Genomic DNA, 24,347 nt, shown 5'->3' with positions numbered 1-24,347 from the left:
AGGAATCTTATTCCTTATGACATATTGCCACCCTAAGTAAAATCAGTTCTGTTAGTAATATAGGTGAGGAAATAGATATTCGGCAGAGAACTAACAATTTCTGCCACAACCATGGCATCTAATCTAGCTGAGAAGGAAAAGACAATAAGATAAAAGTGATAAATAGTGAAATAATGAGAGGTCAATGGGTTGAAGGTCCTCATAGTGTTGAAGAATTGTTGGAAGAACATACTATATGTGAGCTGGCAGTCTAGGATGCAGAGGTCATACTGCTGTGCTTGAAAAAGATTTTCAACATGATGCACTTAATGGTTACATCAAAGCCCAGGCATTAGGCATACCCTCTGGCTCTACAAGAGCATGTTTTCCAAAACTCTATTATAGCATTCACTACTCTGTCTGTAGGGGACCTTTCAAATTGCAAGTCATATTCTCTAGTGTAAGCCTCCAATAACTTTTGCTCTCACGTGGTAATATCCAAAGTCTCACAATGGTCTACAAGATCTGGCCCCTCCTACTTTTTCCACTTCACTCTCCCTTGCACCCTCCTCTTCTTTGCTACTCACTCATAATTTAGGGTCTTTCTTCTGTCTAGATGCATGTCCTCCAAGGAGGCACATGACTTGCTCCTTCAGAGCCATCAAATATGTGCTTACATGCCACCTTACAAGTTAGACCATCCCAGTGCTCCCTATGTTCCTTTCCCAACTTTTCTCTCACCAACTAACGTGCTATTCACTCTGGCCCTCCATATCCATGGGTTCTGCATCCATGGATTCAATCAACAGTGAATTCAAAATATTTTTTAAAAAATGTATCTGTACCAAACATATATAGACTCTTTTTCTTGTCATTATTTTCTAAACAATAGAGTATAAAAACTATTTACATAGCATTTACATGGTATTAAGTATTATAAATAATCTAGAGATTATTTAAAGTGTACAGGAGGATGTGCATAGGCTATATGCAAATATTACACTATTTTATATCAGGGTTTTGAGCATACACAGATTTTAGTATTCAAGGGAGATCATGGAACCAATCCCCCATGAATAGTGAGGGACAACTGGATGTTTACTTTTCAAATTGTTTTTTGTTTTCCTAATGACTACTCAACCCCAATTAGAATGTAAGCTCCATGAGAGCAGAGAAATTTGGCTGATGCCTAAAATAGGGCCCAACATGTATTAGGTACATAATAGAGGTTGATTAGTACTTATTAACAAATAAGAACAATAACTAACACTTATACAGCACTCACTATACAACAGACACTACTGTTAAACTGATTTTGCAGATGAGGAATTGAGGCATGGAGAGGTTAAGTGACTTGCCCAAGTATACCTAGTAAGTGATAGAGCCAGGATGTTAACCCACAGTTCTAACCACTATGCTGTCATCTAAGAGCCTACTCCAGGCTAGGCACTGTTTAGACACTGGTTACAGCAATGAACTAAACAGAGTCCCTCTGCTTTAGAAATAAAATAATCAGATGCAATGGATAACAGATCCAGGATTGGATAAGAGAGGAGTAAAAGTCATTTGGGAAATAACTCGGGCAATCTAAATATGAACTGGAAATTTATTATATTCAAGAATTATTGTTGATTTTATTAGGTGAGATAAAGATACTGTGAGTGAAAGAGAAACAGTTCATTTTTGAAGATTCATGTTAAAAGCATTAAGGGGTGAAATGTCATTAGGTTTTTATTTTATTTTAAAACACTTCAATAAAAATAGATGAAGCAAAAATGGTAAAGGTTAACAACTGCTCAATCTAAGTGATGGAGAAGTGGTTATTTATGTTATTTTTTCGTATTGTTTTAGTCTGTTTGGGCTGCTATAATGAAGCCTGGGAGCTGGCTTACCCCTGTAATCCCAGCATTTTGGGAGGCCAAGGCAGGAGGATCACTTGAGCACAGAAGTTAGAGACCAACCTGGGCAACATAGCAAAACCTTGCTGCTACTAAAAATTTAAAAATTAGCCAGGTGTGGTGGCATGCACCTCTAGTCCCAGTCTCAGCTACTTGGGAGGCTGAGGCAGGAGGACTGCTTGAGTCCGGGAGATTGCGGCTGTATGATAAGCCATGATTGTATACTGCATTCTAGCTGGGGCAACAGAGCAGTACCCTGTCTCAAAAAAAGAGTCTAGATGGTTTACAGACAACAACATTTATTTCTTACAGTTCTAGAGGCTGGGAAGTTCAGGATCAAGACACTGGCAGATTCAGTGTTTGGTGAGGGTCTGCTTCCTGGTTCATAGATGGCCATCTTTTCACTGTGTCTGCACATGGAAGAGGGGCCAAGGAAGCTCCCTAGGGCCTCTTTTATAAGAGCACTAATCCCCCTCATGAGGGCTTCACTCTCATGAGCTAAGCACTTCCCAAAGTCCATACCTCAAAATGCCATCACACTGTGCATTAGGATTTATTTAATAACATGAATTTTGGGGACATACACACACATTCAGTCTATAGAAGGTATATTTGAATATTTTCATATAAAAAGGGTTTTTAGAAGCCATGGAAAAGGAAACAAATCCTTTCAAAAAGTTGCTGCTCTTATGAAGCTTACATTCTAATGAGAGGGCAGAACTCACAGTGGATCCTTGTAGGCATTCTCTTCTCTCCAATGTATTCTATACAATCCAACTTGCCATCTCATCAGCAAAATTTTTACCCTGATAGAGGTATAACTTACAGCGAAAATTTGTGAAGGAACCCTTGCCTGCTCTGACATTTTCAGTTTTTGATCTTTTACCATATTATGCCTCATAATGTCAAAAATTCTCAAAACTTTAGTTTGGGTGAAATTTTGAAAATTGCCTTTCTTAATGAGATCAAAATTCACAAAATTAAAGATTCTTCCCAGGTTAGACACAAATGTATATTGCTGTATCATACTAGAGCACAATATTTTTTTTAATGTTTGATTGTTAAGGCATCCATTTTAAGGAACTTGGGGTGAGCTGGTGTTTATCCTGGGTAGAATCAGATGACTGTTGAAGTCCTTTCAAAATGTGAGATTCCAGGAGATTCTAGTATTAGGTTAATAATCATAATAATACCCCAAACTGAGTACTTTCCCATGTGCCAGGTATTGTGCTATTTGGGCAACTCTGCATTTATTCCAATTTTTGGAACCTGTCTTTTAGACTGCCTATATCATATTCTTTGGAATGGCTTTACCCTTTGCTTTTGTCCAGAATTATTCTGAGTTTCATCAGTAAACAAGGTAGGTATCCAAGCTGAACAATAGGTATTGTCTAGAATGAGACAGTTACAACACAGTGATAGTATGTCCCTTCCCTAGTGGTTGGTCTTGCATGAATAATGATTGTGTGTCTGTCTTCTGCAGTGTTTTCCAGAGTGGATTCTATGAACATTGCGAGAGAGATAGCTCTTCTTGTGCAGAAAATCCTATGGACTATAGAAAGTTGAGTGTCCTTGGCCCACTAAAGGCCAGCAGTGCTCCAAAAACATTGTAACCACCCCAGAAATCTCTCTGCATTTCCCAAGGCTCCCAAGGAGGACCACTATACTACATTCCATATGGAAAGGGATCATGCTGTATTGTATATCTTTGCATTCCAGAGCTGGGCACAGTGAATTGCACAAATTTAACACTCAAAGTTTGTTGAGTAATCTGAATTGTCTCACAAACTGCCTTCACAATTTAATTGCTTTCAAAATTACAAAATAAAATCTCCAAGAATGCTTTCAACACTGAAATTATTAGGCTAAGGGTAAAGCCTTGTATGATATGTGCTGTATTTCTTCTATTCAAAAAAATGTGTTTTCAAGTTTTAACATTTCTGAGATCAGCCTTTCTTATATGTGATGTCAAAAGAATCTTGCCAGTCACTACCCACAGGAGTAAGCTGTGATGCAATTGTGCAACTCAGACTAGCCATGAATAAGCATATGTTCATACCATCATCACCATAATAGAATTTTGTGCCCTAGAAGTACCACAGGTGCTTAAAATTTAAGTTACACCAGTATTTCTGATTTTTGTTTAAAACACCTTTTAAAAGATTACATTTTGATGCAGCATTAAAATAAAAAAGTTATTATAGATGCAGAAATTATGTCATAAACCAGCATAGCAAATCTCATGGAATAGACTCTAGGATTTTCAAAGCTATGGAGAACTGGTGTCACCAGTTTATATAATCATTCAGGTACTGAACAGCTCTGACAGAAGCCTTCCACTGATTTTCAGGAGAAGGTGTTTAACTTTCAGGGCTGGGAATTAAGTTAAGGAAAATATGAAATTATGAGTTGGACCAAATAAGACAATGAAAAGAAACCCTATTATATTTCGTTATGCCCCAGAATTATATTACCAGTTGAAAGAAGACAAAAGATTCACTTCACAAGTCAGAGTTGTTAAAAAAACAGTCTGTCATCATGATGCTGCATGTGATGTCAAATGGCCAAAAGTGATTTGGAAGAACCTTTAGACTGTGAATAAAAAGGCGTAGACTCAAACTTTGTTACACGAAAGTTTGTGTAATATACATTATTGTTTGGTTTTTTAAATTATGCTTTTAAACCTGAAAATCTCTTATTGATTTGTGATACGGAAATTTCAACTACATTACTCATCATTTTCATTTGATGTTCTCTTTGAGAGATCCCATCTTCTCTGACTTGTACCACCCCTAAATGTTGATAAGAGCAAATCTATAGCTTATTCTCAGATATTTCTTCTGACCTCCATACTACATGTAGGTACACTCAGCTGCCTGTTAGGCATTTCCTCTTGGAAGGGTCCACAAGCATCTCAGATTCAACACTGTATGAAACTGAATTTATCTTATTTGCCTACTCCAATCATCATCTCAACATATCTGCTCCTTCTCCTATGTCTCCCATCTCAACGAATGGTGTAACTACCACCCAGTCTCCAAGCTAGATACTTGTGGGTTATCACTGACTCTCTCGTTCTCTTTTTAATCCCCCAATCATCAAGTCATGTTAGTTCTACCACTAATCATGGTCTTTTTTCCTTTATGCCCATGATCACTGCAATAATTCAGACCTTCATCATCTCTCACCTGGACTGCCACAAATTGGATGATGAAGTTCCCAGAGTCTACCTCCTACTTCAATGTCTTTTTCCATACTGCTGACAAAACGATCTTTTCAAATCACTATTATGATCACGTCATTCTCTAATTTGCTATTGAAAAATTATAACTAGTTCTCTTTGTCACTAATGTAAATTCAAGCTCTTTCACATGATATAATCTTAGCAAGCTGCATCATTATCTGGCTCTCCCTTATCTCTTCTTCAACCTCATCTCTTGATTGTCCTCAAACAATACTGTATACATTTTAACCACAAGGAACTCATTGGGTTCCCCCCAAATAAGCCATACTCTTGTTTATGGCCATGTATTGCATATTTCCTCCACTGTGAGCACCTTTCCTCTCTGATCCTAGCTGGCTGAGACTCAGCCCAGGCATCATTGCCTTTGTAAAGCCTCTCCCATCCCTGACCAAGTTTGCATAAGCCCACCCTTTCTCTTTGATTCTGTAGCCCACAGTGCTTCTCTCTGTCTCAGATGATGTTTATTTGTCTATCTCCCTCAACATATTCTCAAAGACAAGTCCTCCAGTGCTTAGAAGAGTGCCTAACTTAGTTATCAATAAGAACTTTGAATGTAAATGGACTAAACTCTCCAATCAAAAGACATAGAGTGGCTGAATGGATACAAAAACAAGACCCAATGATATGTTGCCTACAAGAAATGCATTTTACCTATAAAGACACACATAGACTAAAAATAAAAGAATGGAAAAAATAAAATATATTCCATGCAAATGGAAACCAAAAAAGAGCAGGAGTAGCTACACCAGACAAAATAGATTTCAAGACAAAAACTATAAGAAGAGACAAACGTCACTATATAATGATAAATGGGTTAATTCAGCAAAAAGATGTAACAACTGGAAATATATATATATATACACACACATATATATACACACACGCACCCAACACTGGATCATCAAAATACATAAAGCAAATGGTATTAGAACCAGAAAGAAAAAAAGACCCAAATACAGTAAGAGCTGGAGACTTCAACACCCTACTTTTGGCATTAAACAGATCTTCCAGACAGAAAAATCAACAAAGGAACATCAGATTTGATCTGCACTACAGATCAAACGGACCTAATAGATATTTACAGAATATTTCATCCAATGGCTGCAGAAGGCTCTATGTGCAGATCAGCACATGGATCATTCTCAAGGATAGCCCAAATGTTAGGTCACAAAAGAGGTCTTAAAACATTCAAAATAAATTGAAATAACATCAAGCTTTTTCTCTGACCACAATAGAATAAAACTAGAGATCAATAACAAAAACAATTTTGGAAACTACGTAAATACATGGAAAGTAAACAATATGCTCCTGAATGACCAGTGGGTCAATGAAGAAATTAAGAAAACGGAAAAATTTCTTGAAACACAAGATAATGGAAACACAATAACATACCAAAACCTGTGGAATACAGTGAAGGCAATGCTAAGAGGGAAGTTTATAGCTAGCTATAAGCAACTACATCCAGAAAAAGGAAAACTTCAAATAAATAACCTAATAATGCATCTTAAAGAACTAGAAAATCAAGAGAAAACCAAACCCAAAATTAGCAGAAGAAAAGAAATAATAAAGATCAGAGCAGAAATAAATGAAATAAAGTACAAAAGATCAATGAAACAAAAAATTGTTTTGAAAAGATAAATTGACAAACCTTTAACCAGACTAAGAAAAAAAAGAAGACCCAAATAAATAAAATCAGATGAAAAAGGAACTAATACAATCAATACTGCAGAAATTCGAAAGATCATTAATGGCTACTATGAGGAATTATTTGCCAATAAATCGGAAAATTCAGAAGAAATATATAAATTCCTAGACACATATACCCTACTATGTCTGAACCACGAAGAAATCCAAAATCTAAACAAACCAATAACAAGTAGTGAGACTGAACCCATAATAAAACATCTTCCAGCAAAGAAAAGCCCAGCACCCGATGACCTCACTGTTGAATTCTACCATATATTTAAAAAAGAACTAATACCAATTCTACTCAAACCATTCCAATAAACAGAAGAAGAGGAAATACTTCCAAACTCATTCTACAAGGCCAGTATTACCCTGATACCAAAGCCAGACCAAACACATTAAAAAGAGAAAAAACTGGCCGGGCGCGGTGGCTCAAGCCTGTAATCCCAGCACTTTGGGAGGCCGAGACGGGCGGATCACGAGGTCAGGAGATCGAGACCATCCTGGCTAACATGGTGAAACCCCGTCTCTACTAAAAAATAAAAAAAAAAAAACTAGCCGGGCGCGGTGGCGGGCGCCTGTAGTCCCAGCTACTCGGGAGACTGAGGCAGGAGAATGGCATGAACCCGGGAGGCGGAGCTTGCAGTGAGCTGAGATCCGGCCACTGCACTCCAGCCTGGGCGGCAGAGCGAGACTCCGTCTCAAAAAAAAAAAAAAAAAAAGAGAGAAAAAACTATGGCCAATATCCCTGATGAATATTGATGCAAAAATCTCAAAAAAAAAAAAAAAATACTAGCAAATTGAATTCAACAACACATTAAGAAGATAATTCATCATGACCAGTGGGATTTACCCCAGAAATGGAAGGAGGGTTCAACATATGCAAATCAATCAATGTGATACCTCGTATCAACAGAATAGAGGACAAAACCATATGATCATTTCAACTGGTGCTGAAAAAGTATCTGATAAAATTCAACATCCCTTCACAAGAAAAACCTTCAGGAAAGTGGGGATAGAAGGAACATATTTCAACATAATAAAAGTCATATATAGGCCGGGCGCAGTGACTCACACCTGTAATCCCAGCACTTTGGGAGACCAAGGTGGGCGGATCATTTGAGGTCAGGAGTTTGAGACCAGCCTGACCAACATGGTGAAACCCCATCTCTACTAAAAATACAAAAAAAATTAGCCGGGTATGGTGGCCTGCATCTGTAATCCCAGCTACTTGGGAGGCTGAGACAGGAGAATCACTTGAACCCGGGAAGCAGAGGTGACAGTGAGCCCAAATTGCACCACTGCACTCCAGCCTGGGTGACAGAACAAGACTCCATCTCAATAAATAAATAAACAACTAACTAAATAAATAAAAGCCATATATGACAGACCCACAGCTAGTATCATACTGAATGGGGAAAAACTGAAAGCCTTTCTCCGAAGTTTGGGAACATGACAAGGATGCCCACTTTCACCACTGTTATTCAACATAGAATGTAATGTGAAGTCCTGGCTAGAGCAATCAGAAAAGAGAAAGAAATAAAGGGCATCCAAATTGGAAAGAAAGAAGTCAAATTATCCTTGTTTGCAGGTGATATGATCTTATATTCAGAAAAACCTAAAGACTCCACCAAAAACCTATTAGAACTAATAAACATGTTCAGTAAAGTTGCAGGATTCAAAATAAGCATGCAATCATCAGTAGCATTTCTATAAGCCAACAGCATACAATGTGAAAAAGAAATCAAGACAGTAATCCCATTTACAATAGCTACAAATAAAATTAAATATCCAGGAATTAACAAAAGATGTGAAAAATCTCTGCAATGAATACTACAAAACATTAATGGAAGAAATTGAAAAGGATATCAAAAAAAGGAAAGATATTCCATGTTCATGGATTGGAAGAATCAATATTGTCAAAATATCCATACTACCCAAAGCAATCTACAGATTCAATGCAATCCCTATCAAAGTACCAATGACATTCTTCATAAAACTAGAAAAAACAATCCTAAAATTTATATGGAACCACAAAAGAGCCAGAATAGCCAAAGCTATCCTGAGCAAAGAGAATAAAACTGGAAGAATCACATTACCTGATTTCAAATTATACTACAAAGCTATAGTAACCAAAACAGCATGGTACTAGTATAAAAACAGACAAATAGACAACAGAACAGAATGGAGAACCCAGAAATAAGACTGTACACCTACAACTCTGATCTTTGACAAACCTGACCAAAAAAAAAAGCAATAGGGAAAGGATTCCCTATTCAATAAATGATGCTGGAATAACTGGTTAGCCATATGCAGAAGATTGAAACTGGACCCTTTCCTTACACCACACACAAACTTTAACTCAAGATGGATTAAAGACTTAAATGTAAAACTCCAAACTTATAAAAACGCTGGAAGAAAACCTAGGCAATACCATTCAGGACTTAGGCATGGGCACAGATTTCGTGACAAAGATGAGAAAAGCAACTGCAACAAAATTTTTGTCAACAAAAATTGACAAATGGGATCTAATTAAATTAAAGAGCTCCAGAACAGCAAAAGAAACTATCAATAAAATAAACAGACAACTTACAGAATGGGAGAAAATTTTTGCAAACTATGTAACCAACAAAGGATGCATCTGTAAGGAACTTAAACAAATTTCCGAGAAAAAAAAAAAAACACATTAAAAAGTGGGCAAAGGACATGAATGGACACTTTTCAAAAGACGACATACATGCGGCCAATGATCACATGAAAAAAAGGTCAACATCACTGATTATTAGAGGAATGCAAATCAAAACCACAATGAGATACCATCTCACACCAGTCAGAATGGTGATTATTTAAAAGTCAAGAAACAACAGATGCTGGTGAGGTTGCAGAGAAATAGGAATGCTTTTACACTGTTGGTGGGAATGTAAATTAGTTCAACCATTGTAGAAGACAGTGTGGCAATTCCTCAAAGATCTAGAACCAGAAATACCGTTTGACCCAGCAATCCCACTACTAGGTATGTGCCCAAAGGAATATAAATCATTCTATTACAAAGATACATGCACAAACATGTTCACTGTAGCACTATTCACAGTAGCAAAGACATGGAATCAATCCAAATATCCATCAATAATAGACTGGATAAAGAAAATGTGGTACATATACACTATGGAATACTATGCAGCCATAAAAAGGAATGAGACCATGTACTTTGCAGGGACATGGATGGAGCTGGAGGCCATTATCCTTAGCAAGCTAATGTGGGAACAGAAAATACCACATGTTCTCATTTATAAGTGGGAGCTAAGTGATAAGAACACATGGACAGATAGAGAGGAACAACATACACTGGGTCCTATTGGAGGGAGGAGGGTGGAAGGAGGAGAGGATCAGGAAAAATAACTAATGGGTACTAGGCTTAATACCTGGGTGATGAAATAATCTGCACAACAAATCCCCATGACACAAGTTTACCTATGTAACAAATCAGCACATGCACCCTTGAACTTAAAAGTTAAAAAACAAATAAGCAAACAAAAAGCCTAGAAGAATGGATAAAGAAAAAGTGGTACATATACATAGTGAAGTACTATTCAGCCACAAAAAAGAATGAGATCTTGTCATTTACAACAACAGGGATGGAACTGGACTTCATTATGTCAAGTGAAATAAGCCAGGCAAGCAAGGACAGGATTCACATGTTCTTATTTATTTGTGGGAGCTAAAAATTAAAATAGTTGAACTCATGAAGATGGAAAGTAGAAGGATGATTACTAGAGTCTGGGAAGGGTAGTGTGGGTTAGTGAGGAAGTGAGGATAGTTAATGGGTACAAAAAAATAGAAAGAATGAATAAGAACTAGTATTTGATAGTACAACAGAGCAACTACAGTCAGTAATAATTTATTGTACATTAAAAATAACTAAAGAGTATAACTGGATTGTTTGTAACACAAGGGATAAATGCAAGCTTGAGGTGATGGCTACCCCATTTACCCTGATGTGATTATCATGTGTTGCAAGCCTATACCAGAATAGCTCATGCACCCCATACATATGTACACCTACTATGTACTCACAAAAATAAAAAATAAAATAAATGAAATAAATAAAAATTTGAAAATGTTTGGTAAATGAATATACTGATGCTGTACAATCCTCTACATCTCAAATTGGGGCACTACTGGGAGTATGTGGTAGTGTGACAGGAACATAATAAACAAGAGATATATTATTTGGGGCATGAGTTTTATCTAAATATTTTGAAGTAAATTCCATTACTTTTATATTGAAACAAAAATGGATATATAATGAAATGGAGTGAAAAATTGCTATAATTTATATGCCAAAGCATGAGCTATCAAAGATATTTCCCACTTACTTTGGGCTCCTTAGACTCAACCCCAGAACCTACAGGGTCCCACTTTCCCTCTTTTGTTGTCATGGATAGTCAATAGAAAAAAAAACTCAGAAATATCACACCATATTACATTTCTATCCTATTTTATAAACATAAAATAGCATATATTTTATGCAAATAATTGTATGAACATAACTTCATGTATAGCGTTTATGAACAAAAATGGTTTTATTTGCATGACTCAAAATGTTATCTGTTTCAGTAAAAGCAAAAAAATTCATAACCAACTCAAACCCTACATATCTGCATATGTACTTGTACTGAATATACACTATTACAAAGGGGAATGAGTGGACAAATAAACCTGCTGTTAACACTGGTTGCCTCATGGGATTGGGTAGTTTGGTAGGGGGTGCGGGTTAAACAACTGGCTTTGCCTTTACATCTTCATATTATGTTTGTCACAACAACAAGCATGTATTACTGATACATTTGGAGGAAAAAATTAAAAATTAGTATTTTAATAAGCAAAAATGGAGTCCATATTGATTTCGCCCAGTTATCTGCAAATTCTGAAAATTAGACTTTATATTCCAATACTACTTACTGATATTTCATCACCGATTCTATTTTTTTCAAGAGAAAACCTCAGAAAGTGAAAGATTAGTGTAACCTTTCTTTTTTAAATTGTAAATGTTTCTGAATATGCTTTTTCAAATTAAAAGAGGCTTAATAAACAATTTTAAATTATGATTCTAAATTACAATTGAGCAACTCCTAACTGTTTGTCATAGAAGCTTTTTGGTGTGAATTTCAAAAACAGCTATCCACTTTTGGGGAGAGAGAGCTTAAAGAAGTGACTGGGGTTTCACCTGGTTTAAAAGGTTGGAAGTGGGCAATTAAAGGTAGCAACGTCCCAGTTGGATTTCACAACTACTTAATAATACAAGCTTTATGTTGGTGTCGTAGGCATGTGTAACAGCTGGCAAGACAGCATCGTTTGTCTTTGACTTTACAGTGCAAAATTAGGGCTCTTTTTTATGTCAGACGATATGCATTTTTAAGCAGATGTCACAGATATTAGAAATACAACAACAATAGTAATCCAGGCTCTGGAGGCAAAGTCAGGGTGGGAAATAGTCCATGCCCCTTTTTAAGAGAAGCTTACCCATCCCCATAGCATCTAAAAGAACACAGTGCGTCTTCATGAACATTAGTCAGGATTCAGAGTTCTTTGGGGCAAATAAATTTCTGGCCGTAGTTTTGTTTTGTTTTGTTTTTTCCCAGAACAATAATAGCAATTATACATTCTAAAATAGCCTAATTTCATACATCTTATTTCATTGTTCTTATAAATCAGAGACCTCCATCTAATCTCTGGTCTTGGGGACCATCTGTGGACCTCCTGAGATTCTTGGCCAAACAGGTAAAAAAAATGACTGAAGAAGTGATTTAACAGTAAGGAAGATGAGAAATTTAAGCTCCCTTTATCACAGCATTCTATTCTATTTTTATCAGAGCTTTTATCATTATCTAGTATTATGTTATTGATGGTCTGTCTTTCCCCACTAGAATATAAGCTCTCTGATGTCAGGGATCTGATCTGTCTTATTCAGCCTCTAATAATCCTGGGCACACAGTAAGCACTCCTCAGAGAGTGGCTGACAGACCCAATGTAACAAGTGCAAGGACAGAGGTAGGAGAGGGCTGCTTTGGGAGTTCACAGGAGCCTGAACTGATATTTTACATGGAGATGAGCACACTCTTAGAGATCACTGTGGTGGTTTCATTTATCCATTCAACAAACATTTATGCAGAATCCTCTGTGAAGGAAATACAAATATTTTACCCCAAAATATATATCTTTGACATATTTTGAAATAGTTGCCACAGGGCCAGCAAACAGAAGTGGTATTGCAAAGCGGTCTTTCATGGAGAAATTTTGCTTCTGTAAAGAATCTCCGGCCGGGCGCGGTGGCTCAAGCCTGTAATCCCAGCACTTTGGGAGGCCAAGACGGGTGGATCACGAGGTCAGAAGATCAAGACCATCCTGGCTAACACGGTGAAACCCCGTCTCTACTAAAAAATACAAAAATCTAGCCAGGCAAGGTGGCGGGCGCCTGTAGTCCCAGCTACTCGGGAGGCTGAGGCGGGAGAATGGTGTGAACCCGGCAGGCGGAGCTTGCAGTGAGCTGAGATCTGGCCACTGCACTCCAGCCTGGGCAACAGAGCGGGACTCCATCTCAAAAAAAAAAAAAAAAAGAATCTCCATCAATGCTGCCAAGGTTCCTCTTTCCAGTCATTTCCTGGATCTGGGAGAGATTGAGTCTGATACCTTTAAAAGACTGAAAAGAAACATTTGCCATCTATTCTGTCTGAGGGAGGCTGCATCTACACACAAGGCCATCTTTGCTAGCCAAGCCTCTTCCTTTCTCCCTCTTATAACCTGTTTCGCCACTGAACCTGATTTATAAACATAACCTGGTTTTGGCCATGCCCTGAGCCCCCATTCTTTCTGTAACCCCAAGATGATACATAAGCTTCCGTAACTTATTGGGATGTTGGGTCTTCATACTGAAGGCTCCTGTATATACACGTTAAATAAACTCGTATGCCTTTTCTCCTATTAATCAATCTGCCTCATGTTAGTGATTTTCAGCAAACTTTTAGGAGGTCAAGAGCCTATGGCCCACACCCTAGGCATAATATAACAATGAACAAACTGATACAGGTACTGCCCTCATTAAGCTTATAATCTAGTGGGAAGATAGACATGTAAAAAGTCATACAACTGGCCACACGTGGTGGCTCATTCCTGTAATCCAAGCACTTTGGGAGGCCGAGGCAGGTGGATCATGAGGTCGGGAGTTCAAGACCAGCCCAGCCAAGATGGTGAAATCCCATTTCTACTAAAAATACAAAAATTAGCCAGGCGTGGTGGCGGGTGCCTGTAATCCCAGCTACTCGGGAGGCTGAGGCAAAGAACTGCTTGAACCTGAGAGGCAGAGATTGCAGTGAGTCGAGATCACACTATTGCACTCCAGCCTGGGTGACAAGAGTGAAACTCCATCTTAATAATAATAATAATAATAACACCTCCTTCTAGGGTTGTTCTGAAGTTCAAACAAGTTAGTATTTTCAAAGTACTGATAACAGTTCCTGCTATCCAAAAGAGGTGAGCTAGTATTACTTTTAAGTCAGGGTGTGCTATGGACTGAATGTTTGTGCCCCCCCCCCCTCGCCCAACAAAACCCATATGTTGAAATCCTAACCCAGGGTAATGGTGTTAACAGGTGAGGATTTGGGGAGATAATTAGCTCATGAGGGTAGAGCCCTAATGAATGAGATCAATGCCCTTATAAAAAGACACACAAGAGCTTGCTGGTTTTCTCTCTTTCTCTGCCATGTGAAGAAACAAATGAAGAAGGCTGTCTGCAAACTAGGAAGAAAGACCTCACCAGACACCGGATCTGCCGGCATCTTGACCTTTGAATTCCAGCCTCCAGAGCTGTAAGAAATAGAATTCTGTTGTTTAAGCCACCCAGTTCATGGTATTCTGTTACAGCAGCCTGAACTAAGACAGGGACAAAACAGATACAAAATTGAGAGAACACTCAATGGAGGCCAAGTCAGAAACCTATTGAGCTCTATTCCTTGCCACCTGGCTCTATTAAAAAATGTGAAGGCATTATGTCTTGATTTATTTTCTTCTGAAGAAAGCTCTTTTGTTGTAGAAATTGACTATGCCATGAACATACCTGAAACAACTATAAAATGAAATTCTAGAAACAGACCTATACATTCATTATGTTTTCTAACTTAGAACACAAAGCAAATTTCTTACTTTACTCTTTTTTAAAAAGTTTTTAACAGCTTCATCGAGATGTAATTAATATACCATAAAATTCACATTTTTAAAGTATATAATTCAGTGGTGTTTACTATATTCAGAGTAGTGCAATCATCACCACAATATAATTCTAGAACATGTTCATCATCCCCCAAAGAAACTTCATACCCATTAAAAGTCACTCCTACTCTCTGCTCCTCCCAGCTCCTGGCAGTCACTAAACTACTTTCTGTCTATGAATTTCTCTATACCTACCTTTGCTCTTGGAAAGACAGGCAGAGATGAACTGTGCTGTCTTTGGGATTGCCAAAGTTTACCCTCAGATTCCTGAGGGAAAATAAATGATTTCTGATCAATTACAGTTGGAAGTAACCTAAGTAAAAAGAAATGGAATTTAAAATCAAATTTGCTATCTTAAAAGCTTCTCAAATTGTAATTTTAAAACAATGCTTCCTAATTAAGCTTATATTTTATAGGAAATATTCTATCGGTAATTACAATAAATTAAACTAATCTTTATCATTTTTGCCACTGTAAAACTGTAGTTGTTTTATTAAGCATAAGAATTTCCAAGTCTGATAAAGACCATTATAGCATGAATAAAAAGCTCTATTTCTGGCTGAGTTTATATGATTAACAACTGAAAGAATTACTGCACTATAAAACATTCTTGGTAAAAGAAAATACATAATGTTGTATTTTGTTTAATAAAATCAAATTACAGGAGAGCCAATGTTAAATATATGCAAAATGATGGTCCCTAAGTGGTTAATACTTATATTCTTGAAATCTCTGCTATTTTATATAGTTGTAAAGATTTAAATATCAAAGGTGGTTAAACATTTTCTTTATTAAGCAGTGGATAGTTTCATGGGAGTGCAATATAAAAAAAAATAAAATTGTAAGAATGAGTATTTGTGTGGTATGTTATGTCTTAAAATTTTTAATTTGAAAGCAAGTTCAAGATCTTTAAGATTATCAATATAATTATTACTAACAAAACTCACCCACCAATAACTCAATACAACTCAATAACTTGATTCTATTGTGATACCCACTTTTGCAAAATTATCATTAAAAAGCAACTAACGGAGTTCTAGTTTCACTCCAACATGTAATAAGCTTGGAAGTTGTCATTCCTATTCTCACAACAAGAAAAAAGCTGAATGAACCAAAAACAACTCTTCTTCTATCTATCAGAGAATTGAGATCACAGGGTAAACTGCTGTCCTGAAAGCTGGAGAGAGGAGTAGTATAAAGCATCACAGCCTGCAGGGAGCAGAAGCCTGAGAGAAGTCAGCTGTTGGAACCTGCACTGACAAGAACACTTAAGCTTTAATCGACACATTTCTCGAGGCTCAGTGTGGACTAGCTTGAGAGTTAAAAATTCTTGGGGGCAAGGAGGAGAATCTTAGAGGGTCCCATACTTTTGTGAGTTTTACCTCCAAGAGCCCCAACGTGTTCTCACTGTGAAGATCAGAGAATCTGCTCCTGCTTCCAGCAGCGGGAGAAGGAAATAGCTATTTTGGAATATTCCCGGGGAGCTCTGTTCTTCGTTCTATTCTCTGTAATGAAGGCAAGTTCTCAAGGAAACTGTCTTACCAAAGCCTTATCTGACCTGAAGAAGGGCAATTAGACAACTTCCACCCACTCTAGCGTTCCTATCTCACTAAAGGGGAGGAAATGCTGAGAAAAACTTGTCAAGGTAACAGCCCAGGGCAAAGACTCACCAAAAGACTGAGACCTAATTATAGGAGTGTAGAATGCTTCCTTCTACACACACCTTACCACCACATTTACAGAGCCCCTGATAACAGAAGACTATATATGAAAGACTGCAAAGTTTAGACTCTTTTTAAGAAGGGGTTTCTAGGGAAACCCAAAGACAAAACAGGAGACAAAAGGGGTGATAAAAACAAAGATAATGCTTTGGGAGGCCGAGGCGGGCAGATCACAAGGTCAGGAGTTCGAGACCACAGTGAAACCCCACCTCTACTAAAAATACAAAAAATTAGCCAGGCGCAGTGGCGAGCGCCTGTAGTCCCAGCTACTCAGGAGGAGGCTGAGGCAGGAGAACGGCGTGAACCCGGGAGAGCTTGCAGTGAGCCAACATCACGCCACTGCATTCCAGCCTGGGGGACAGAGCGAGACTCTGTCTCAAAAAAAAAAAAAAAAAAAAAACAAAGATACTGGAGGAAATGCTCAGATGCCAACAGTTAACAGCAAACAGTAAACACAGTGTAACTCCTAGTCAGATAAACACAAGCCCTCACACTGAAGGCCTATTTATCTTAAATGCTATTACCCAATGATGTAATGATGGTATATAGGCTTCAATAAAAAATGATGAGGCATGCTGAAAGGAAAGAAAAAAACAGTCTGAAGAGACAAAGCAAATATCAGAACCAGATTCAGCTGTGCCAGAGATTTTGGAATTATCAGACCGGAAATTTAAAATAACTCTGATTAACAAGCTAAGGGCACTAATGAAAAAAGTGTACAACATGCAAGACAAGATAGGTAATGTAAGCAGAGCAATTTAAACTTTAAGAAAGAATCAAGAGAAAATGCTAGAAATAAAAAGTATTGTTTTAAGAAGTGAAGAATGTCTTTCATAGGCTTATCAATATATTGAATATGGCCAATGAAACAAAATCAGTGATCTTGAAGAAATGTCAATATAAACTCCTCAAAGTGAAACGCAGAGGGGAAAAAAGAATGAATAAAACAGTACAGAATATTCAGTTATAAACAGTGTGACATACTCATTATAGGAATACAAGAAAAAGAAGGGACAAAAGAACCAAAGAAATATTTGAGTAATAATGGCTGAGAATTTTCCAAAATTGATGACAGACACCAAACTACAGATTCAGGAATTTCAGAGAACACTGACCAGGATAAATGCAAAAAACAAAACAAAACAAAACAAAACCCTACACCTATACATATCATATTTAAACTATGAAAAACCAAAGACAAAGAAAATCTTGCAAGAAGTCAGGGAGAAAAAAACACCTTACCTATTGATAATAATTATACTGAACTTTTTTTTTTTTAGGAACTATGCAAGAAGAGAATGAATTGAAATATTTAAAATGTGGAAAGAAAAAACCCACTAACCTGTAAAAACTATCCTTCAAAAGTGAAGGGGAAATAAAGATGTCTTGAGACAAATAAAAACTAAGAGAATTTGTTGCCTGAGACCTGTCTTGAAGAATTTCCTGTTAAAGGAAATTATTTGGAGGGAAGAAAAATTATATATGTTTGCTATGGGATATATGAGGCAAAAAGAAAACCCAGGACACTCACCACCATGCTGTTCCTTGTGTCTCAAGACCCTCAGCTGGTCTGCCTTCTCTCCGTCTTGCAGAGTCTTTTAAAGTTTGTTTTAAATATAATGCCCAAAGTTTTTAGTTGTACTTAGCAGGAGGCATAAAAGACAGTATGTCACCACCTTCCCAGAAGTGAAAGTATCTTGGTGTATTTCTTTAATCCTTTTACTTCCACGGATGATGTGTTTAGAAGTGAATTTGGATACTGATAATTGAATTGAGATATAATTTTGTACCCTGCTTTTTTCTCCCTCAGCATATGCTATGAGAAATTTTCCATGTCATTAAAATTTCTTCAATATCAGTTTTAATAGCTACATAACATACATATAGATGTGTTAAAATGAATTTAATCATTCTTTTACTGTTGATACTTAAGGTATATCCAAAGTTATTGCTTTAGGTACAATGCTAAAATCAACATACTTATACAGACATTAATGTATATCTTTCCTTATTTCCTAAGATAATTCTTAGAGCTACAATTACTAAATTAAAACATATTTATTCATGGAAACAAGATCTCACTCTGTCACCCAGGCTGGAATGCAGTGACACAATCATGGCTCACTGCAGCCTCAATATCCTAGGCTCAGGCAATTCTCCTGTCTCAGTCTCACGTCTCAGTCTCCTGTCTCAGACTACAGGCACACGCCACCACACTCAGCAAATTTAAAAAAGTTTTTTGTAGAGATAGGGTTTCACTATGTTGCCCAGGCTGGTCTCAAACACCTGGACTCAAGTAAGCCTCCCACCTCAGCCTCCCAAAGTGCTGAGATTACAGGCGTGAGCCACCACATTCGGCCCAAAATAATAATTTAAATTTTTTCATATATGTTGAAAAATTGCTTTTAAGAACTTCATGCTGTCTTCCAGTTCCAAAATGGCAGCATAGAAGCAAACTGGCTTCCTGCTCTCACAACAGAAAACTAAAAACAAACATACATTACCGAGATTATTACCAGCAATAACCCAGAACCCAAAGATGAGGATGAGACAGTTCCCGGGGCCATGGAGAAGTGAAAAAACTCCAAGCAGATGGAAGGGAAATCAGATTTCCATATCCGTGACTCCCCTCTCCACAATCTGCCTTGCACCAAGCATGTGAAAATATTTCCCCCAACTCATGATTTCTTCACTAGAAAAAGTGAGATCAAGGTTGACAACCAGCTTCCCTATCACCTTGGGTTCCTGACAAAAGACCTGTCCCTACCTCAACCCATGGGAAGTATCAGGAGTACCTGAAGGGACAAATATCCCTGAGGACAGCCAGAGACAAAGTGGAGAGGTGAGACAACCATCCCAACCCTAGAAATTCCACTCTATAACTAGGCCAAGGGAGACACCAAATCAGAGTGGCAGTACCATGCTGTAGGAAATATGTTCCACAGGTCCCCTTGGTACAAACCCTTGGCCAGGTGACCCACATTGCCAGAATATCTCCTTTGGGACCTCTTCCATTTGGGACAGGCAGCACTCTGATCCTTTATTAGATTCGATGCAAACCTAGGCTTAAGGTGCCATCTAGTGCCAAAAAGGAGACAGCAACCTAGTGGGGGGGAAAAAAGATACAAATTACAAAGAAAAAAGCAAAAATATCCATTAAAAACCAAAATACGTCAGAGAGAGAAGACTGGAATAAATAACTAATCCTTTAATGCAAAGAAACAGACATACAGCCACAACAACAGCAAACAAGGAACCATGACTTCCCCAAAATGAACAAAGCAAGGAACCAGTGACTGACCTTAATGAGATGTTGATATGCAAGCTCACTGACCAAGAACAAAATAGCAATTACAAGGAAACTCAGTGACCACGAAGATAACACAGAAAATCAATTAAGAAATGTATCAAAGAAATTTAACAGAGATTGAAATAATAAAAATAAAAACAAACAGAAATCTTGAAATATATATGCTGAACTAAAAAATTCACTAAAGATCTTCAACAGCAGAATGGATAAAGCAGAAGAATCAGTGAGCTTGAGGACAGGCTATTTGAGAACACACAGTCAGAGAAGAAAAACATAAAAAGAAATGAAGATCACCTACAAGATACAGAAAATTCCCTCAGAAGACCAAATCTAAAAATTATTGATGTTCAAGAGAGAGTTGAAGAAGAGTAAGGGGTAGAAAGCTTATTTAAAGAAACAATAACAGAAAACTTTTGAAAACTTTAGAAAGACATAACTATCCAGGTACAGGAAGGGCAGAGAACATCAAACAGATTCAACCCAAATAAGACCATCCCAAAATATACTAATCAAACTCTCAAAGGTCAAGGACAAAGAGAAGATCCTGAAAACGGCAAGAGAAAAGAAGCAAATAGCACATAAAAGAGGTCCAGTTCATCTGGCAAAGGACTTCTCAATGGAAACTATACAAGCCAAGAGACAGTGTGAAAACATTTTCAAAGTGCTGAAAGAAAAAAGCTGCCATTGAAGAACACTGTATCCATCAGAGGTATCCTTCAAATATGCTAAGATAAAGTCTTTCAAAGATGGACAAAAGCTGAGCGAATTCACCATCAACAGACCCATGTTACATCAAATGCTAAAGAGAATTACTCAATCTGAAAGAAAAAAATCACTAATGTGCAAAGAGAAAACATTGGAAGGTAAAAAACTCACTGGTAAAATTAAGTACATAAACAACCTCAGAATACACTAATACTCTGTGGTGTACCACCTACTCAAACTCAAGTATGAAGCCTATAAGATAAATCTATTAAAAACAGTAATAGCTACACAACCTGTTAAAAGATAGGCAATATAAAACTATGTAAGGTGAGACCAAAAAAAGTCAAAATGTATGGGGGATGGACTTAAATTGTAGAGTTTTTTTAAATTTTTTTATTTGTTTCTATTATATTTTAGTGATCTCAGATAACATTATCTCTTTAAAATAACTTATTATATCTAGAAGATGTTTTCATAAGCTTCATGGGAACCACAATGCAAAAAACTATAATAGATACGTTAGAAATAAAAAGCAATGGGCTGGGCATGGTGGCTCAGACCAGGCATGGTGGCTCGTGCCTGTGATCCCAGCACTTTGGGAGGCTGAGGCGGGCAAATCACTTGAGGTCAGGAGTTTGAGACCAGCCTGGTCAACATGGTGAAACCCTGTCTCTACTAAAAATGCAAAAATTAGCCAGGCATGGTGGCAGGTGCCTGTAATCCCAGCCACTTGGCAGGCTGAGGCAGGAGAATTGCCTGAACCTGGGAGGCGGAGGTTGCAGTGAGCTGAGACTGCGACACTGCACTCCAGCCTGGGCAACAAAAAAATAAATTAAGTAATTAAAAATAAATTAAAAAGCAATGAATTAAAACATACTACCAGAGAAAAATAATCTAACCACAATGAAAGACAGTAAGAAAGGAAGAGAGAATTTATAAAACAACCAGAAAACAAGCAACAAAATGGTAATAGTAAGTCTTTACTTAGCAATAATAAGACTGAATGTAAATGGATTTAGTTCTTCAATTAAAAAACACAGTGCAGCTGAATGGATAAAAGAAACAATACCCAACTATATGCTGCCTGCAAGAAACCCACCTCAACTATAAAGACACAGACTGAAAGTAAAGACATGGAGTTGATATTCCATACAACTGGAAACTCAAAAAGGGCAGTAATTGTACATAGATAAAATGGACTACAAGTCAAAGACTGTAAAAAGAGTCAAAGAAGATCATTATATCATTAAAGGAGTCAATTCAACAAGTAGATAGAACAATTGTAAGTGTCAATGCACCCAACACTGGAGCACCCAAGTATATCATTCCCATAGATGCTAAAAGGCATCTGATAAGATTCAACATCCCTTGTCTTATTCTGTTTGTGTTGCTATAAAGGAATACCTGAGGCTGGGTAATTTCTTAAAAAACAGATTTATTTGGCTCATGCTTCTGCAGGCTATAAAAGAAACATAGTGCTAGCATCTGCTTCTGGTCAGGGTTTCGAGCTGCTTCCATTTATGGTAGAAGGTAAGGGGAGCCAGTACATAGAGATCACATGGTGAGAGAAGCAGCAAGACAGAGGAAGAGGTGCCTGTCTCTTTTCAACAATCAGTTCCCATGGAGACTAAGAGTAGAATTCACTCACTCCCATGATAATGGCACCAATCCCTTCATGAGGCATCCACCCCCACAATCCAAACACCTTCCATCAGGTTTCACCTCTAACACTGGGGATCAACTTTCAACATGAAACTTGGTGGAGCCAAACAAACCATAGTATCCCTTCATGATTTAAAAAAAACAAAAAAACAAAAACCAAAAAAAAAACCTTCAGCAAACTGGGTATAGACGGAACATACCTGAAAATAATAAAGGCCATATATGACAAACCCATAGCCAACATCATACTGAACAGGGAGAAACTGGATGCCCTTCCTCTAGGATCTGGAATAAGACAAGGATGCCCACTTTCACAACGTTTATTCCATATAATACTGGAAATCCTGACCAGAGCAATTAGGCAAGAGAAAGAAAGAAAGGCATCCAAATTGGAAAGGAAGAAGTCAAATTAGCTTTGTTCACAGACATCATGATCTTATATTTAGAAAAACCTAGAGACACCACCAAAAACTGTTAGAACTGATTAATGAATTCAGTAAAGTATACCCACTATGGAAAACAGTATGGAGGTGCATCAAAAAACTAAAAATAGAACTACCATAAGACCCAGCCATCACACTACTGGGTATATATCCAAAAGAAAGGAAATCAATATATTGAAGAGAGATTTCCATTCCCATGTTTATTGCAGCATTATTCACAATAAACAAAACTTGGAATCAACCTAAGTGCCCATCAATGGATGAATGGATAAAGAAAACGTGGTATATATACACAATGGAATATTATTTAACCATAAAAAACAAAGGAATCACGTCACTCACAGCAACATGGATGGAACTAGAGGTCATTATGTTGAGTGAAATAAGTCAAGTACACAAAGACAAATATATCTCATGTTCTCACATGTGTGAGCTTAAAAAAAAAAAAGTGGATCTCATGAATATAGAGAGTAGATTGGTGGTTACCAGAGGGCAGGAGGAGAGGGACAAGGGGTGTTGAAGAGAGGTTGATTAATGGGTATAATATACAGTTAGAGAGAAGAAATAAAACCCAGGTTTTACAGATCAGTAGGGTGACTATAGTTAATATTACTCTACTGTACATTTCAAAATGCCTAGAAGATAATTTGCATGTTTCTAGCTTAAAGAAAAAAATAAGTATTTAAGATGATGGAAAATCCAATTACCCTGATTTGATCTTTACACATTATAAGAATGTATCAAATTATCACATGTACCTTGAAAATATACACGACTATTATGTATCAACAAAATAATAAACTGAATGAAGAAAGAACTGTGTGCTAATGTACACTTCCACCAGAAGGATAAAAGTATGCCCATTTGCTATACCTTCATCAGCACTGAGTATTACGGTGGTTTAAATTAATTTGTTTTGCTTATTTTTGAAGAAAAAATAGTAATATATTGTTTGATTTGCATTTCTCTGGTTTATCTGTAAGATGAAACATTTCTGTTTCGTTTGTGTTTCATCAGTTACCAGTGGCATTAAACACTTTCCACATGCTTACTCGTTACTTGCATTTCTATCTCTGTGAGTGGTCTGTTGATGCCCTTCTGTCTATATCAAGTGTTGGGTTTTTAGTTTTTTTTTTTTTTTTTTTTGGCAAGTGTACTTTGTATTTAAGAATCTTAGCAATTTTTGTGTCATTTCTGTTGCAAATATTTTTCCAGTTTGTTGTTATGTTTTATTTTGTAATTCTATTTTAAAAGTTTGTTTTTTTATTTTAAAAAGTTTCAAACCCAGAGAAAAATGGAAAGAACAGCGAGCATGTGAATGCCCCTCACATAGATTACCAAGTGTTAACATCTTGTTATGCATGCTTTCTCTCTCTCTCTCTCTCTCTCTGTGTGTGTGTGTGTGTGTGTGTGTGTTTGTGACTAGAATGTGGT

General features: G+C 37.2%; 1 protein-coding gene across 8 annotated transcripts in view; it reads right to left on the bottom strand.

Moving 5' to 3' along the window:
• Nucleotides 1-24,347, bottom strand: part of IQCH (IQ motif containing H) — a 258,516-nt gene that overhangs the window by 215,396 nt on the left and 18,773 nt on the right. For 4 of the 8 annotated variants that reach the window (XM_025390843.1, XM_025390845.1, XM_025390850.1 and 1 more), the window contains one exon: nt 15,268-15,385. The exons of the other annotated variants lie outside the window; for them this stretch is intronic. In XM_025390843.1, coding sequence (XP_025246628.1) covers nt 15,268-15,385 — 118 coding nt within the window. The remainder of the gene's footprint in view (nt 1-15,267; nt 15,386-24,347) is intronic. 8 annotated transcript variants of the gene reach the window in all.

The sequence above is a fragment of the Theropithecus gelada genome, chromosome 7a, assembly GCF_003255815.1.
Source record: "Theropithecus gelada isolate Dixy chromosome 7a, Tgel_1.0, whole genome shotgun sequence".
Classification (NCBI taxonomy): Eukaryota; Metazoa; Chordata; class Mammalia; order Primates; family Cercopithecidae; genus Theropithecus; species Theropithecus gelada.
The sequence above is the reverse complement of the archived record's forward strand: the minus strand, read 5'-3'. Positions and strand labels throughout refer to the sequence as shown.